The 16,059-nt window shown below is 38.0% G+C and overlaps 1 protein-coding gene and 1 long non-coding RNA gene across 5 annotated transcripts; one reads left to right on the top strand and one right to left on the bottom strand.

The window, feature by feature from the left end:
- Nucleotides 1-1,977: 1,977 nt before the first annotated feature.
- On the top strand, nt 1,978-9,898 carry LOC148878468 (glucan endo-1,3-beta-glucosidase 4-like). Of its 4 annotated transcripts, none has more exons than XM_088955141.1 (4): nt 1,978-2,270; nt 6,996-7,155; nt 7,748-7,999; nt 9,571-9,898. In XM_088955141.1, the coding sequence occupies exons 2-4, from the start codon at nt 7,086-7,088 to the stop codon at nt 9,603-9,605; spliced, it is 357 nt and encodes a 118-aa protein (XP_088811267.1). In that variant the 5' UTR covers nt 1,978-2,270; nt 6,996-7,085; the 3' UTR covers nt 9,606-9,898. The 4 variants fall into 4 exon arrangements, with proteins under 4 accessions (XP_088811267.1, XP_088811260.1, XP_088811276.1 ...); XM_088955134.1 differs by lacking the exon at nt 1,978-2,270 and adding an exon at nt 5,762-6,739; XM_088955150.1 differs by lacking the exon at nt 1,978-2,270 and adding an exon at nt 6,601-6,739 and having other exon boundaries at nt 7,012-7,155.
- On the bottom strand, nt 3,566-7,752 carry LOC148878469 (uncharacterized). Its single transcript, XR_016102308.1, has 2 exons — nt 7,543-7,752; nt 3,566-4,291 (listed from the first exon to the last, which is right to left on the bottom strand). It is a non-coding gene; the product is annotated as an uncharacterized LOC148878469 (long non-coding RNA).
- Nucleotides 9,899-16,059: the final 6,161 nt, after the last annotated feature.

Raw genomic sequence — 16,059 nt, forward strand, 5'->3', positions numbered from 1 at the left:
TGTCAATTGGACTGGATTTGGTATAATCCGATCCAGTCCAATGTGAGTTCATTATAAACGGACCAGGTCTAATTCAATCTAATGAATGTTTTGGATCAATTTGGACCGGTCCAATTTAATGTCCGGACCATTCAATCTGTTCAAGTTCATTTTGATTTAGATTGGTTTCAACCCAAATCCAGTCCTTTGACACATATATTGTTATCTTATATCAATGGATCAGGTATTGGTTTAATCCAACCCAATCCAATATAATTTTGTTACAGACGGACCAGGTCCAATCCAATCTAATAAATATTTTGGATCAGACTGATCCAATCCAATATATCTTGTTAGTCCATCGAATCTGTCCAAATTAATTTTGGATTGGATAGGATCCAATCCAAAACCAGTCCATTGACACCGTTACCCTACTGGTATGTGCTCTAGAAGCCATTATGCATACCTCTCAACTTGTCCTTGTCCGGTCCCATCTCAATGTTTGCTTGGTCTCAAGATGGGACATGTTGAGCCACTGCTTTAATAGCCACAAGTTATCCTCTTCCTCAGGCCCTAGTTTCTCACTTTGCATCCCTTCTTATTGAGCCATCTTGCTTTTTCCCAATCTGTATCAAGTATCCAAAGTGGCGTGAGGCTATGGGCCAAGAGTTTGATGCGCTAACGGGAAGTGGTATTGCGAGATTTTACCTAATGACCCACATATAAATGTTGTTAGATCTAAATGGGTCTATGGCTTAAACATAATGTTGATGTCTCTCTATAGAAGTGCATGCAAGGCCAGGCTTATTTCTCAAGGATTCAATTAGAAACTTGGGAAACTTTTATTCTTATTCTTAAATTTACTACCATTTGGCTTGTGTTTAGCCTTGCATTCACTTGGAACAGGTCCATAAAGAAATTAGACATCTCTAGTGCCTTTTTACATGGAGATCTTGTAAAAATTTTTTATATAAAGCAACCTAAAGGTTTTGTTGATCTTCAATTTCACAAATATGTATGCAAACTTAAAAAGGCCTTCTGTGGTCTTAAACAAGCTTCATAGGCTTGATTTGGGATTTGTTTTAGCTTAGGCCAATCCATCATTGTTTTTATATCAACATGGTGATGCTATTATTTTTCTTTTAGTATATGTTGATATACTTGCTACTGGTAATTCTACTATAGCTCTCTCTTAATTTGCTCTCTTGTTGAAGCCCTTGCCATCAAAGACCTGGGATGCTTGCACTGCCTCCTCAATCTTGAAATTCATTGATATGATGCCAATCTTGAAGTTCATTGATATGATGATGTTATTCAACTATCTAAAAAAATATACATAATAGATCTCTTATAAGTGCAAGATGGATGGTGTAAAACTAGTTTCCACTCCTATAGCCTCGAAGACCGATGGCTCGCCCCTATTGGATCCTTTAGAGTATTGTAGCATGGTGGGTGCTTTGCAATATGCTTCACTCGGCCTAAGATATCATTTGTAGTAAATAAACCCTGCTAGTTCCTTCAAAAACCTATTGATGTGCAATGGGGCTTTGTTAAGTGTATACTTAGGTATTTGAAGGGGATCATTGATTTTGTGCTTGAGTTTATGTTTTCCATTACTAAATGTTTTTTGTTCAATTATTAGACATTAATATTTTGTGTTGAATTGAATTGTTAAACATTGATGTGGTTATAATTTTAATAGAACTTGTCTATATGCTTTTGTATGTTTACTATTATGTATTATTCTGTTATATTGAATTTTTGTATAGTATTTCTATGCATATCGTAATTTTCTTCTTTGTGTGTATGCAAGGCATATCTCGATACGCTATGAGTTTTTTATATTTTAAACCTTGATTTATGATATCACAAGTTAATAATTGAACTGCTGATTCACTAAAAAAAAAGTGATTCCATTATGAACTAAATTGGTGTTTATTTAGGAAAAACAAAAAGTTTCTTCACAAGATTATCTAGTGATGGGTGTATTTCGCCCAGGTTGAATTGCCACATGGAGGTTGATGTGGCCGAAGACCTGGCCATGAGTTCAGCCAGATTGGCAACGCAGGGCACCATTGTACATTAGAGGAAACAACAACAATGCACATTGAGAACCTTTGACTAAGAGGGGCATGTGGCAAACGATGGGCTTTGCATGGCCTCCCACGATAAGGAGCATGGAATTGCCCTAAAGCCTCGATTGAAGGCTACTCCAACGCATGCCATGTGTCCCAAAAAGTGAGGAGAACCACATCATCCTCTTATGGATATTTAAAGGCACGTTGCATGAGGTATTATCTTCTTCCATTCTCTACATTTTAGCCTTCTCACTCTCTTACTCTTCATCTCTGTTCGGTTAAAAATAATACGTTCTTAGCAGCTTGGCCTAACTGACATCTTTTCTGTCTTATTGACTTGAACATTAGAGTTCTCTTTCCCAAGAAACCACATTAGGGCCTTTGACTTCGGCTTTTGTAGGTTGTTGGACTCTCTTTAGTTCGTCATGCACAGTTTGTCCATCGCACCACACCCATCTTGGTTCATCCACCCCAATTCAAATAGCATCAACATCATTCGTAGTCAATTTCGTCGTGAAAGCTAATAAGCTTGGAAATAAGGTCTGAATTTGTAGTAATTGAGCATCTACACACTGTCCTCTTCACTGCTCTTGCGGCACAAGTTACTAAAAAGAAAAATAAAAAAGTGGTTCTATTATGAAACTAAATTGATTTTTATTCAGGAAAAATAAAAAAAAAAGTTTCTTTACAAGATTATCTAGTATTACAAATTATATTTTAGCAAATAGTTATTATGCAGGGAAAAAATATTTTATTCATGTTCAGATTAATTAAAATCAATCTCATTAATTAGTAACATATAATAGTGGAACTGTTAACCGCAATATATAACAATATCCATGTCCAATAAACAGGAAGCATGTGGCAATTGATCGTTACCCAGCAAGCGATCCTCTTTCTTTTAGGTTGAACTTTTCCTTTTATTCCACTCTTTTAACCCCATTGATAAAGATATGACAACTGATGCAGTTGATACTTTCTCAATATGGGTTGGTAGGTTTTTGCATAAGCTCATTTTTGCATGGTATAGAAGTAAGGGAATAAGTGAATAACAGTTGGAATCATCGATTCTCGGAATTTGGAAACTTCCTTCACCAAACAGATTTCTGCATTTTGTAGTAGTAAACTGGAAATGACAAGTGGGTCGGAAAGCACTTAAATGGTGCTATTATCGTAAAAAACGGTGTTAATTCAGAATAACATAGGTCCTTTCCTCAATAGAATTTGAAACGCTATTTGGTTAATTCATTTATTAAATAAATGTTTATTTCGATTCATGTGAGAATCATATACTGGGTAATTTTTTTAATGTCTCTTCAACATCAAGGCAAAATTTTCATTATTCAGCTTTATATAGTTCCCAACTCCCAAGGGCGTCTAAATGAATGATGACCCATTTTGGAAATGAAAATTCATTTCCTTAAATTAAAGTTGCTAAAGTGGATGTTACGATCATTCAAGCGCGCGTTCTTCAAGTCAAGTCTATCTGATCCGAGGCTGAATTATATGTTTTGGGTTCGGCAAACCAAAAAACTTAATTTCATTGCTTACATAGAGAGGTTACAAAGCTCCTCTGGGGAAGGATGAGTGCAAAATAATTTTTTCATCCAAATCCGGAGGTTCATCGTTAAATTCCAGCAGACTGTGCTCAGACAATCTAGCCCTAGAAGACCCATGATCATCATTTGGTAAACAGGGAGAGCTTGAGAATTTTCTTTGTTGCCGATTAGAATTCCTGCACAAATGCAACCACATCATACTGCACGTACTGTTGCCCAGTATTTTTGGAAGAAGAATTAATGCATCTGCCCCTGCTGCTTTATATGAGGGTTCATTTGGGACAACACATTTCTCACCTCCTCTACATCTTCATTTTAAGAAATTCTTCTTTTTATTGTAGTAGTTCATGAATCATGACGTATAGCGTCTGGTGTAGTCAGTTCCGGCCCTTCTGCATGCATCCTTCAACCATTCGATACTGTTCCATTTTCGGCGCTGTTTAACCATTATGCATGTCGCCATCTTTCAGCAACCACGTACATCTGCTCCTCGCGTTTCACCCACTCTTCCATCTGTTGTTCAATACATTGAATGCTTTGTGCATGGTTGTTGGAGTACGTATAGTTTCTCTAGTTGCAGCTGTAAAGTTTTAACAAAAGACTCTTTATCCCATTTGAGGCTCAGGTTGTCTTTCACCTTCCCAAGTTTAGAAATCACCACATTAGAATAGAAAGCTGCATTACCATTCATGTTAGCAAGCTGATCAATTCTGTTCAACAATATGTTCACAATCTTCTTTATCTGTCCAAAAGGGTTGAAAAACAAATGATTTTTTTTCTTGTATACGGGACAGTGTGTCTATACTTGCCCAAGTATGGTGGCCTGGTGGGAGTTATTATTTAAAGAAACACATTTGGGCTGCAGACGGGCTTCTATATTTCTATATATATATATTTCTCTATATATATATATATATATATATATATATATATATTTGGTTGAAAGTGTTTTCTTTCGTTGTACTTGGTGTTAATTCATTCCTTCACTATTAATTGAGCAATTAAATTTAATGTAAAAGATTTTGGGAGATATTAATTATATTTGGTTGATGTAGTCATATATAACATTACTAGTAGATAAATAGATAGAGAGAGAGATATAGAGGGAGAAAGAGAGATTTTAATTTGTTAGATAAGAGTAGCTTGAAATTTGTTTGTTAAGTTTGTGGATCTGATGATTATTCAAGTATTGATTTCCCTTTGTTGCTTTTTCCTTCATCTTTGATTGGTTGTGTACTTGAGTAAGATGGAATTTAAAACTATTATTATATTAATTTAGGCAGTATACCAAATTATGAAGTTATTGAATATATATAATATTGAAAATGCATGTGTGTTGGATCCTGAAAAGTGATGGATACTTTGTACCCTACAATTAAACATTAGTGTGACATAATTTAAACATATTAAGAAGATAGTTGTCATTTTGAATGCGGTTGTATTGATGTTTTCTTGTTGACATTTTGGACAACTAAAAATTACACTTGATTCAATTGCTTTCTTTTTGCAATTTTGCAAGCCTTGCACCAAAATCTATAGTCAACATCAATAAATGTGATACATGCAAAGATATGGTATCTTATTTTTTGATTGTTTTTTTTTTTTGGTTGTATTAATGTTTTGAATACGGCAAGGCTTGTATGTTTTTCTAATGATATTTCTTGGGCTGATGAAGTAGTAATTTTTTGTTGTTTGAATTTCTTAATTGCTTATTCGTTTTGATCAAACCTACAGTAATAATTTTTTTTTTAGTTTTTTTTTTAAATATAATCTAAATTTTATATAGATATAAGTTTGCACTTTGATATGTACGAACATTGCTAGGTAAAAGTTCTATAATGCATGGATTTTAATTTATGTCTTCAACTTCTTCATTTCATCGAGCAAGGATTGCCCTCCTAATTATATTTATTTTATTTTTATATTATTGTTTTTGTTATTTTTCCATAGAACCCCATTTGTTTTTTATTTTTGATTTTTTTAAATTTTTTTATGTTTTAAATTTCCTTACAAAGACCCTGAAGAAAATAGCCAACAGTAGAGATCGGATCTGCTCCTCACACTTGGTGACTTGCAGGCGCCTCACACGCACACCTGACCATGCATTGGGAACATCTTTCGTACTTATACTTATTAGTTATTATTCATGGGAATGTTCACAAGATGTGCCTGTGAGGCGCCTGTTTGTGAGGAGCAGATTCCGCTTCCCAACAATATGCTCCCAATGATGATTTTTGACCACCCGCAACTCTAGTCTCATATCTCGTGCTCAGCACGGATTTTTGAGAATGACAAGCAACATCCCATACAAGTGGTAAACTCAGTGCTAAAGCATCACATGGAGCATCCATCTCCCCAACCTTTGCAACACTATCAACGTCAGCCACAGCATAATAACCTTCCCACTTTGTTTACTGATGGCTCTGGCCTTTGCTTTGGAGCACTGTATGACCTCACCTTTGCCTTGAACGAACAGTGCATCAGTGATTTCCGGGGAAGAAAAGATGCCTGCGCTGGTAGGGTTACGTAGCTCATAAAGGCTAGGATGAGTTTTACAGTAAAAGAACTTAAAATCATTGAGATCATCAACCAAACCCTTAATTCCAACGCTCAGATTAAGCCCAAGTCAAAGGAACCTCAGAGCAGATGCAGCAATACAAGCGGATCCAGAGATCAGAAAACCTAGCACAAGTGAGACTAATCACGAAGAGAACAGCGAGGATCGGGTTTCTCAAATCAGCTAACAAAGAATTCGAGGGAGGGGGCAAAAATCAAGATCGACCCCCCAAGAAACAAGATCTATCAGCCGGATGTTAATATAAACGGTCGATCGATCTATGAAATAGAAATGAGCAGCACAACATATCGACTGAATAATCGAAACCAAATACGAAAGAAACCAGATATCAGAATAGAGAAGATACTTAGCTGATCAAATCTGCCAACAGAGCGAGAGACAGAATGGCGGAGAAACCGGAGAACCTTAGAAAGCGAAGAAAAGAAAGAAGAAATATCAAGCAAGATGATAGAGAGCGAATGGAAGCGAAGGCCATCCCGTTATTCACGTGCGGATACCCTACCCTATCCTGCGGGAAGAAAAGGCCACGTCGTCTTGAAGAAAAGGTTTTGCACTCTACATATTTGAATTTATACTCCTTCGTTTAATCCCCCCCTCTCTCTCTCTCTCGTCCCTCGTCCGGATCTGTTCTTACAAAATACCTCTTACGCCGACCTTACAATACATCTCAACCATACTTGTCAAAAAAACCGGACTGTTAAAAAAAGTTACTTAGTTTGTGGTAATGTCAAACGGATGCGGACTTTACCGTAACTTATCTTAATATTATATTCTTTAATTTTCTAATATTTACTTGTATAGCAATTGTCCCTGGTAGTGGTGTGGTGTTTCTGGTGAAGAGGTTCAGTTGGATAAGAAATTAAGAGTTTCTGCAACAGACAAGGAAGAACAATGCCATCATTTTCGCTTGGGATATTGCTGCTTGCCCTTCTCTTTCTACTGCTAATTTCACGTAAATCAGGTAAAGTATCTCTTACCCATTTGATTTTCTCATTTCTCTTGGTGCATACGCAGTCCAAATTAAGCCACAATCTCTCTGTTTACACTTTAGAGGGAAAACAAGTGACTCTGTGGAGATTCAGAGGGTTCTAAGGTTTTCTTATTACGCACCCAAGAAATCTGTAGACTTCATTAATGCTTCTGGATCTTTTCTTTTTCTATTCTCCTATTTTCCTGTTTAGTTCTAAGATGGGTAATAAGTTTAGTTTATACTTGAAGAAATTCCGTACAAGTGTATAATTTAATGGATTTGATGAAACTCTTCCTTTTTCTTACCCATTTTGTCATGGCTGTATTTGAGATTAAAAGGCTGTCTTCAAAAAGAAACTTGAATCTTCAACCAACTTACCGTTTTCTTCCTCTCTGTCTTTTGATTGGTTGCTAGTTGGATGGAGCTATGAAGTTGAGATCACTGAATCAACCCAGAAATTAAAATGCACATTAATTTCGCTTGTCCCCAACTTTCTTCCTTTCTGCTGCCTTGACTCTCTGAACATACTTTGCTTCAAATATTGTTTTGATATACTGCTCCGTCTTGATTTGAGAAATACTAGGTGCACAGTTTGAGCACTGGTTCATAGCTGATGAACAGACAACGGATGATGAGCTGCAGAAGGCCCTTGATTGGGCTTGTGGGAAAGGCGGTGCTGATTGCAGCAAGATACAGGTGAACCAGCCATGCTATCTCCCAAACACTGTGAAGGACCACGCCTCCTACGCATTCAACAACTACTATCAGAAGTTCAAGAACAAAGGGGGATCCTGTTACTTCAATGGTGCTGCTATGATCACAGAGCTTGACCCAAGTAAGAACAGGATCAAATTCCTTTCTTCTCTCTCTACTCTCTCTTTCCAGCTAGATCTGTGGCTGTGTGGCATTATTCTCCAGACCCCTTGTCATATGTCCAGTGCACGCGCTTTGCTTAATATTGCTTTGACATCATGGGTGCTTCTAATTACAACTCCAGCCTAGCTAGGATCCAATCAGATGGTTATGCCCGATAGGTCCATCACCACATGGGATGGCTTAAGAGTCAAGTTTTAATGATCTGACCGAACAGTTAGGGGTGTCAATTGGACCGCAATTGGTCCAATCCGATCCAATCCAATATTAGTCCATTACATATGGATCAGATCCCAATCCAATTCGATGAATACTCTCTACCATTTTGTACCAGTCTAATTCAATAGATGGTTCTAACCCAAACTTGATACGTGTATTCTTATCGATATTATTCAATCCAATCTAATAAATATTTTAGACCAAGGTTTTAAAAACCGACTTAGAATCAGAATCATCTGTTCTAGCCACCAGTTTCTAGGTCGACGGTTTGACCATTTAATTTGACCACCCAGGTTAACGGGTTGTTGATCAATTCAATGATTTTAATTAGAGACCAGGTGGATTTAGGGTAAAATAAAACTAGTTGTTTGGACAGTTTCTGAGCAAAAAGATCTGATCGTCCAGGTCAACGGCGATTAAAAAATATTGTTTTAGACCATTAAGTGTGAATTGGTTCAATTAGTTAGTTCAATCCGTCCAAATTAAAATTGATTTGGACCGGATCCGACCCAAATCCGATCCGTTGATACGCCTAACTGAACTGATCCATCTTTTTGCCTTGGGTGATCTCTTTAACTCCTTCTATTAAGGTCGGCGTGGGACCCCAATCCATTCAGCCCGGATTCGTCGGAGGTAATTGCTCTGCATCATCACATGGAAATGAGTAAACAAGGCAAATGCATGTGCCTAGAAAGTGCAGCTCATGTGTGTCATTGGTGCCAAGCAACGTTCTGCGGTATTATTGAAGGTTTAATAATTAAAGGGTAAAATACAAAAACCTAAAAACCTTTCTTATAGTTTTATTTTAATAAATAATTTTTTAATTTTTGCGAAATTAGATACAAACCTTTCATCTGTCACCATTTTAGATAGAAATACATCAGTTTAACGTTTTTCATATAAAAAGGTGATAGAAAAGAAGTCTTATCGAATTTCTCAAAAGTTAAGGAGAGAGATTTGTTAAAATAAAATTATAGGAGAAATTTTTATGATTATTATTTTATCAGGAAATTTTACCCAAAATCAAATGAGAGTTTTTCGACTTTTTAGATGCTCAGAGTGTCAGAGGTGGCATTTGATTAATATTTTAGAAATAAGCAACCACTGTTAAAGGAAGAACTCAAAACGTAGAAACTGATCCACGCATGTGGTCCATTCGAGACTTACTGGCTCATCTCATGGTAGAGAAGTCTGGAGATGATAACAGATAACCTGGCTCCTTCTGCAACCATTGAATGTTGACTGGATGTTGTGACTATTTATTTCTTTTTTGTTTTCTTTTTCATCTTTAGCAATACTGTATTATGTTTTCAGGTCATGGCTCATGCCGGTTTGAGTATCTTCCCTGATCCAGAGTTGGAAGGACCTCCAGCAGTGAACCGAGCTTCAAATGATAATCTCCTTCATTTATAAATTTGCATATTCACTCCCCATTTACTCTGCTATACCAGTCTTTTCTTTTTGTTTTTCTCAATTTTAACATTGTTACAAATTGGGGTTTTCCGGGTGCGAACAAATTTGCAAATTATTTTTCCTTTTTTCTTCCTGTGGGGAAGAACCTCATAAAAGAAGATTGAAATAGTTTAAATTCAAAACAGAAATATGTGTACAAACTGCTAAAATCAAAAGTTTCCATTTGGCTGGGTGTGATTTCATCATCACAATGATAATTGGAAGTGTAATTCATTAGACCAGGGGATTGCGCATGATCATGGATAATAATAACTGTTTTTTTTTTTTGAAATTGTCTAAAATTCATAATGAGTTTTCAACATTCCTCTTAAACTCACCACAACTTTTTAAAATGTCTAAAATTCACTGTGTCAGTAAGTTTTTATTTTCCAAAACTTACATTCCTTTAGTGCATCGTTAATGCTTCTTAATAGAGGTGTCCATGTCAGCATAAATAACAATTTTTATGACCAAATTACCCTTGAATGGCGAGTTAGAGGAAAAATTGTCTTTTTCAGTTTTTAATTTTCTTGTTTTTTTTTTACATTGTTAGTGTTTTGTTATAATTTCCAATTACTTTTATAATTTCTGATTTTTTTTACATTTTCTATTTTCTACAATCTATAAAATTTCCTGTATTTTTTGTTATTTATTTGCAGTTTCTGTGTTTTTCTATAATTTTTGGTGTTTTTTCTACAATTTTAATTTTCTGATTTTGTTTTTCAATTTCTATAGTTTTTAACTTTCTATAATTTGAAAACAATTTTTTATTTTGTTTTCAATTTCTATAATTTTTTATATATATTTTTTGTAATTTCTATGTTTTTATGTATTTTATATTTAATTTTTTTTTTTATTTTTTTTCCTTTTTTCATGTCTAAATATTAAAATGGTAATATATCAACACCCGCTAATTTATTTTTGTATATATTTATATTTTTCTATAAAGATTAAAATGGTAATATATTAACACCCGTTAGTCAGTTTAATGTCAAGTTAGCGACATGGTGAGTTTTAGACATTTTAAAAAGTTGTAGTGAGTTTAAAAGAGATGCTGAAAACTTATAGTGAATTTTAGACAATTTTCCTTTTTTTCGTTGGGGTCAAGGCCATACGCCCAACCTTTATGAGGGTAGAACTTGATCCCAAGTCTCTGCGACTTTACCGGCTGACCCAACTATTTTCTATATTATTTCATTCAAAACAAGCAACTATGAGACAAGTCTCTGTCTCATTGCAATTTCATTTGTATTAATACAATAAATAGTATGGGGTTACAAATCGGAAACACGTAAATCTGAGTTCACTTTTTCTTTGATTTTACTTTGTTTTAAGTTTTTTACTTTAATTACAATAAAAACAATAAAAAAATTGAAAACAAAACAAATTAGGATTTGCATCCCTATGCTTTTGCATAAGCGCAAATGAAATTGTATTGTAAACAAACTAGAGGCCTAATAATAATTTCTTCTGACAGCTAGCCTTTCAATTTGGACTCATTGACGAGTGCTAGAAGGCAAATCTCACAATTACTAGAAAAAGAGAGATAGAGTTCACATAAAGCACTAAACACCGGTGTAAAATAATTGATCTATCACTAGTTGGGATCCATGCAATACACGGGCCATGCTATACAAAATTGAAGTTGAAAGAGCCTTATGACATTTCTAATTGAGCTAAGTCAATCCAAGCCAAATCAGGTATTATATTTTGAGTTATGTTTATTTATTCTGATGGCAATGCAAATTAAAACCCTAGTGAGAGTGGCTAATCTAGTAATCTCCTAGAGATGCTAATGAGTCAAGTTAAATAGTAAATTTGACTTGACTCATCCTTACATGGCCAAGTTATAGTCAGGCTTATTAGGGTGTAGGATTAGGTTAGTGTTTTGATTATTTAAGCCAAATCGGGTTTAGGTTTGGATGATCTGGCCCATTGAATCATCATAGAATATTCTTGTAATTTGGTCTGACTTGTAGCCGCTAACCTTAAAGTTTATAATTTCTTTCAATGTTAGTTTTAACCCAAATTGAGTGTAGGGTTAAGTTTGCATTTAATTTATTTGCATCCCTATGCTTTTGCATTAGTGCTAGAAAGCCAAAGCTCACAGAAAGCACCAAACACTGAGAACACATTTCCTGCGACGGATAAGCACGAGACCCCAGTGAAAGCCGGTCTTTTTAATCTGGCATGTTCAAAATTCGCTGGAGGGTCTCGGGCTTGTCCTGAATCAAGGGTCTCAGGTAATGCGTCCTCGCAAACACTAGTGTAAAATAATTGCTCTATACAAACATGACGGATGGATAAGGTTTCTTTCATTTAGGGGGTGTTCTTACACTTATGACTTGAGAACTGGATCCTCCTTTCGGATGATGTTTTCCCATTTGAGGGATTTGGTCATTGCTTTCTCCTTTCTTGAGAATGAGAATTCATTCAAGCTGATTGTAATTATGATTCCGATTCCCATTTCTTGGGAATAGGAATGGAATCCGTTTCCAACTGCAAACAAAATGGATCCTAAGTAGTGTATCCAAATAACTGACTTCAATTGTTCTCTCTATCTCTCCCCCTCCCCCCATTTGTTTGAGGTCAGCTCCTGGTGGGTTCTCTTGTTTTAGCAACTAGATACTAGCAAGATACAAAAATTTTGAAAGTTAGGAATTAAGAAGGTGCCAACTGACTCAATTGGTAAGGTTTTTGACTGATTGTAGTGAGACTTGGGATTGGATCCTGTCTTCACTAGTGTTGAGGCATTTATGATTTTGGGTATGGATTAACCCTCAAGCCATTGTATATCCCCATTGAGTATGCAGCAAAAAAAAATTGTTAATTATGCTATTGTGATAGTTGATGCCTACTCCATAGGAATTTAATTAGTTTACCGAGAGAAAATAGAATATGATTGTTTGGTCATGTGCACAAAAAACCATCAACAACACTTGTAACAATAAGTGATTTGTTACACTTGGAAGGTACTAGAAGGACAATAGGTCAGCCAAAAAAGGAGGTGGTCTAGTAACAAATGATTTAAGTGCCAATAATTAAACAATGTATATGATATTAAATAAAACGAACAGGTAAAACAATATTCATGTAGTTGACCCCATATAGTTGGAATATAGCTTGCATGAAGATGATAAAATATTTGAGCTACCTCTTTGCCTTGATTTTTGATATAATATATGCTTTGTTTGTCATTCAATCATTTATATCAAAGCAAATTCAAATGGACAGAAAACAAAGTTTTTGATGTAAAAGAAGCAGAAAAATAATATATAGAAGATAAATATAACATGATGTTCTTAGCTGGAGGATGATTTGGACTTTGGTTGTGTGGCAAGTTGGTCCAGTCTGCAAAATAGTAAAGTTCAGAGAACTCGGGGTGGCTAACCCAGTGAGGTCGCTCCAATGCTTAAGTTAGCATTGTGAGCTGAAAGTTGAATGATAAGTGTACTAGTGAGTCAATAATTGTGTGTACCTTGATCTTGGAGTTTGAAGTCCTTATATAGCTGGGTTGCCGTAGAACTCACGAAACAACTCCGGGATCCTTGGCCCGTGCGGTTAGGATCCATCCGCTCCAAAAGGGAGATAACGTTTTAGCCAATGAGATCTATCACTATCTTTCGATCCAGACAGGATGAGGATAAGCCCTTCGGTTTCGCGGTGTGATCCTGGGGGGTTCAGAGTCCGTTGGGAAGTGTCTAGAATCGAACACGTGTCACCTCGGTACATGGGTGACGAAGTGGCTCTTATTTCTAAGTTGAATGATCACCTGAGCTCTCAATTTGCTAACGAGGCTCTCCTTGCTGAGTTGTTGTCCTGTTGGCAGGTCGCATCCACGTGTGCCGTCCCTACTAGACCAGGCAAAATCACCCTTCATCAATTGCCCCCACTCCCCATGCCAGGGGTCTCGACCTTGTGCGGGGGGAGTTCACGACAAGCCCAGGTGGATTTGGCATGATGACCAGATGGTACGGAGGGAGGTTCTTCGGTTGGTTCTATAGGACCGTTTGGCTCGACCAGGAAAATGACCTAGAGCATATCGGTTATGTGCAGACGTCACGTTGTTTATAAACTCCGCGGACGTCAAGGAACGCGCATAACCGATTTCGTCCTTGGGTAGCATGCAATCGGTTTTCATAGGTGCTGTCAGATTGTGCAGGTTACAACTATTGATCGTCGAAAGCAGTGGCTTATAAATAGGGGCCGAGGGACCCATTTTCCATGCCATAATCTGCGTGGTTGAGTCTTTTAAGATCGCGTTCAAGTCTTTCAGCTCGGTGTTCTTCTACCTTTGTGTCCAAGGTCATCCCACTTTCTTCAGTGAGTTTGTTTACCCTTGTTTGGCTGTCCTTATTTCTTTTCCCAGCATGTCCAGCGTTAATTTAGATGAGCTCCTTAGTGAGTCTAGCGAGTCCATGGGTGTTGAGGTACGGACCTCAGCACCCGCTGGCGAGGCTAGCTCCTTGTCGGAAAGTTCCTCTATAAACCTTTCTGAGGGAGTTCCCTTATCTGAAGAGGTGCCAGCTCGGCTCGAGGAGCTCATACCCTAGGAGGAGTAGCAAACCTCCGGGGACGGGGTCTCTACTTCTCACCGAGGTTGGGACCTAGACAGTTTCAGTCCTTCCACGATGACTTTAGATAGAATTGTTTCTTTAATAGCTTGCTACCAGCTTCCCGATGACCTTGTCTTCACTATTCCCCTGGGCCGGTATCCTTGGAATCACGATCATCGTGAGGTCACGGTCTTCGAGGAGCAGTTTGTGGCCAGGCTGCGCTTCCCGCTCGACCATTTTATTGTATAAGTCATTAAGTTTTTTAACATCAGCATCGATCAGCTTCACCTGAACTCTATCCGTACTATTGTTGGTACCATCTTGCTATTCCACACATATGACAAACCTCTTTCTTTTGATGTCTTTTGCGCTATATGTTCCATTAAGAAAAATTCCTCCTGCTTCCATAGTGACACTCGACATAGTTACTACATCTCTCCTCGCCCAAGGTATAAGATTTTGTTTGGCGAACCGAACAAGGTGTCAGCTTGGAAGAGGTGATACTTTGTTGCTCAAAATCTTGAGGGATGGCCGTTCCCAACTCACTGGCGGGTAGCCATTCAAGACCCCATGGTCAAATTGGACACAGATACTAGAGCGATCATTCAGTCTTGGAGGGACCTCAGCTTGATCCTGGTAGAGGAAAAACTTGTGCGAGTTGGGTTGAGCCCTTCTGGTAGGCCTCTACCTCGACACATACACTCACTTTTTTTTTTTTTTATTTATTTTGGCTTCAGTTCGTGACTGACTAGTCTTGCTTTCTTTATAGGAGCCATGACATATGCTGATGCTGCTAACCTCCTCAAAAGTGTGCAGAAGGGGAAGAAGAGAAAGGCCTCGAAGAGGCCCCGTTGCGAGGAGGCCACCCCTTCAATGCCTGCCGAGCCTACAACTATGGCGATGGTGCCCGCCGCTACTGAGCTTCCTAGGGAGGCCGTACATCCCCAACCTCCAGTTGTCGACTTGGTGGAGGAGGACCAAGGGCGAGGGTACTCCACCTCATCACTTAGAAGGTGCCTCAGTGTCCGAGCCCTACCTCGCCTCGACAAAGGAAGATTTTGCTTGGAAGGACAGCATAATGAGCCCAAGACTCAGGCTCCTCTAAAGAAGGGATGCGGTATACCCTGGGGAGGTCACGGAGTGAGCCACTTAACTACTGGATGGTGGTAAGTGGCCTACCCCTTAACTTGTTCTCTTAATTGCTCTTCGGTGGTACTCATACTTTTTTTCCTTTTCTTTTTAAGGTGAATTCTACCATTCATTCTCTAGTTTATTAGTCTGAAGTGTGCTTGAAATGAGCTTGGGAGGCTAAAGAGAACTCTCGGAAGCTTCATTGCGAGCTGGACCTAGCCTGGGGCGAGATCCTTAGGGTGAAGAAAGGTGCCTGGAGCCAGGAAGAGTTGATTCTGCTACTGACGGGAAGAGAAGAAGAAGCTCAAAGGGGAGAAGGAAGTCCTCCAAAGGGAGAACGAGAACCTTGAGGCGATGATCAAGGAACGAACCGAGATCTTCAAGACTGCGATCCAGGAGGCGAGGACTCAGGGGCGAGATTAGGCCATCAAGGATTTTGAGGAGTCCCCAGAGTTCCACGATCTCTAGGTTGAGTATGACTTCGATTCGTATTGTTCGGGCTTCAAACTATGCAGGTGGTTGGTGTGGCAAAAGTTTCCTGAGCTCAACCTCGGTGCCATCTCTATGTCTTCCGTTACCCCCAAAGTGGTGAAGGAGGCCGATGAGGAACCCGATTCCAGAGAGGGGGAGAGTGATGACGACCTCTTCGGAGTGGGATCGGTGG

This window comes from Nelumbo lutea, chromosome 1 (genome assembly GCF_056320005.1).
Source record: "Nelumbo lutea isolate HS-2025 chromosome 1, American lotus-T2T, whole genome shotgun sequence".
Classification (NCBI taxonomy): domain Eukaryota; kingdom Viridiplantae; phylum Streptophyta; class Magnoliopsida; order Proteales; family Nelumbonaceae; genus Nelumbo; species Nelumbo lutea.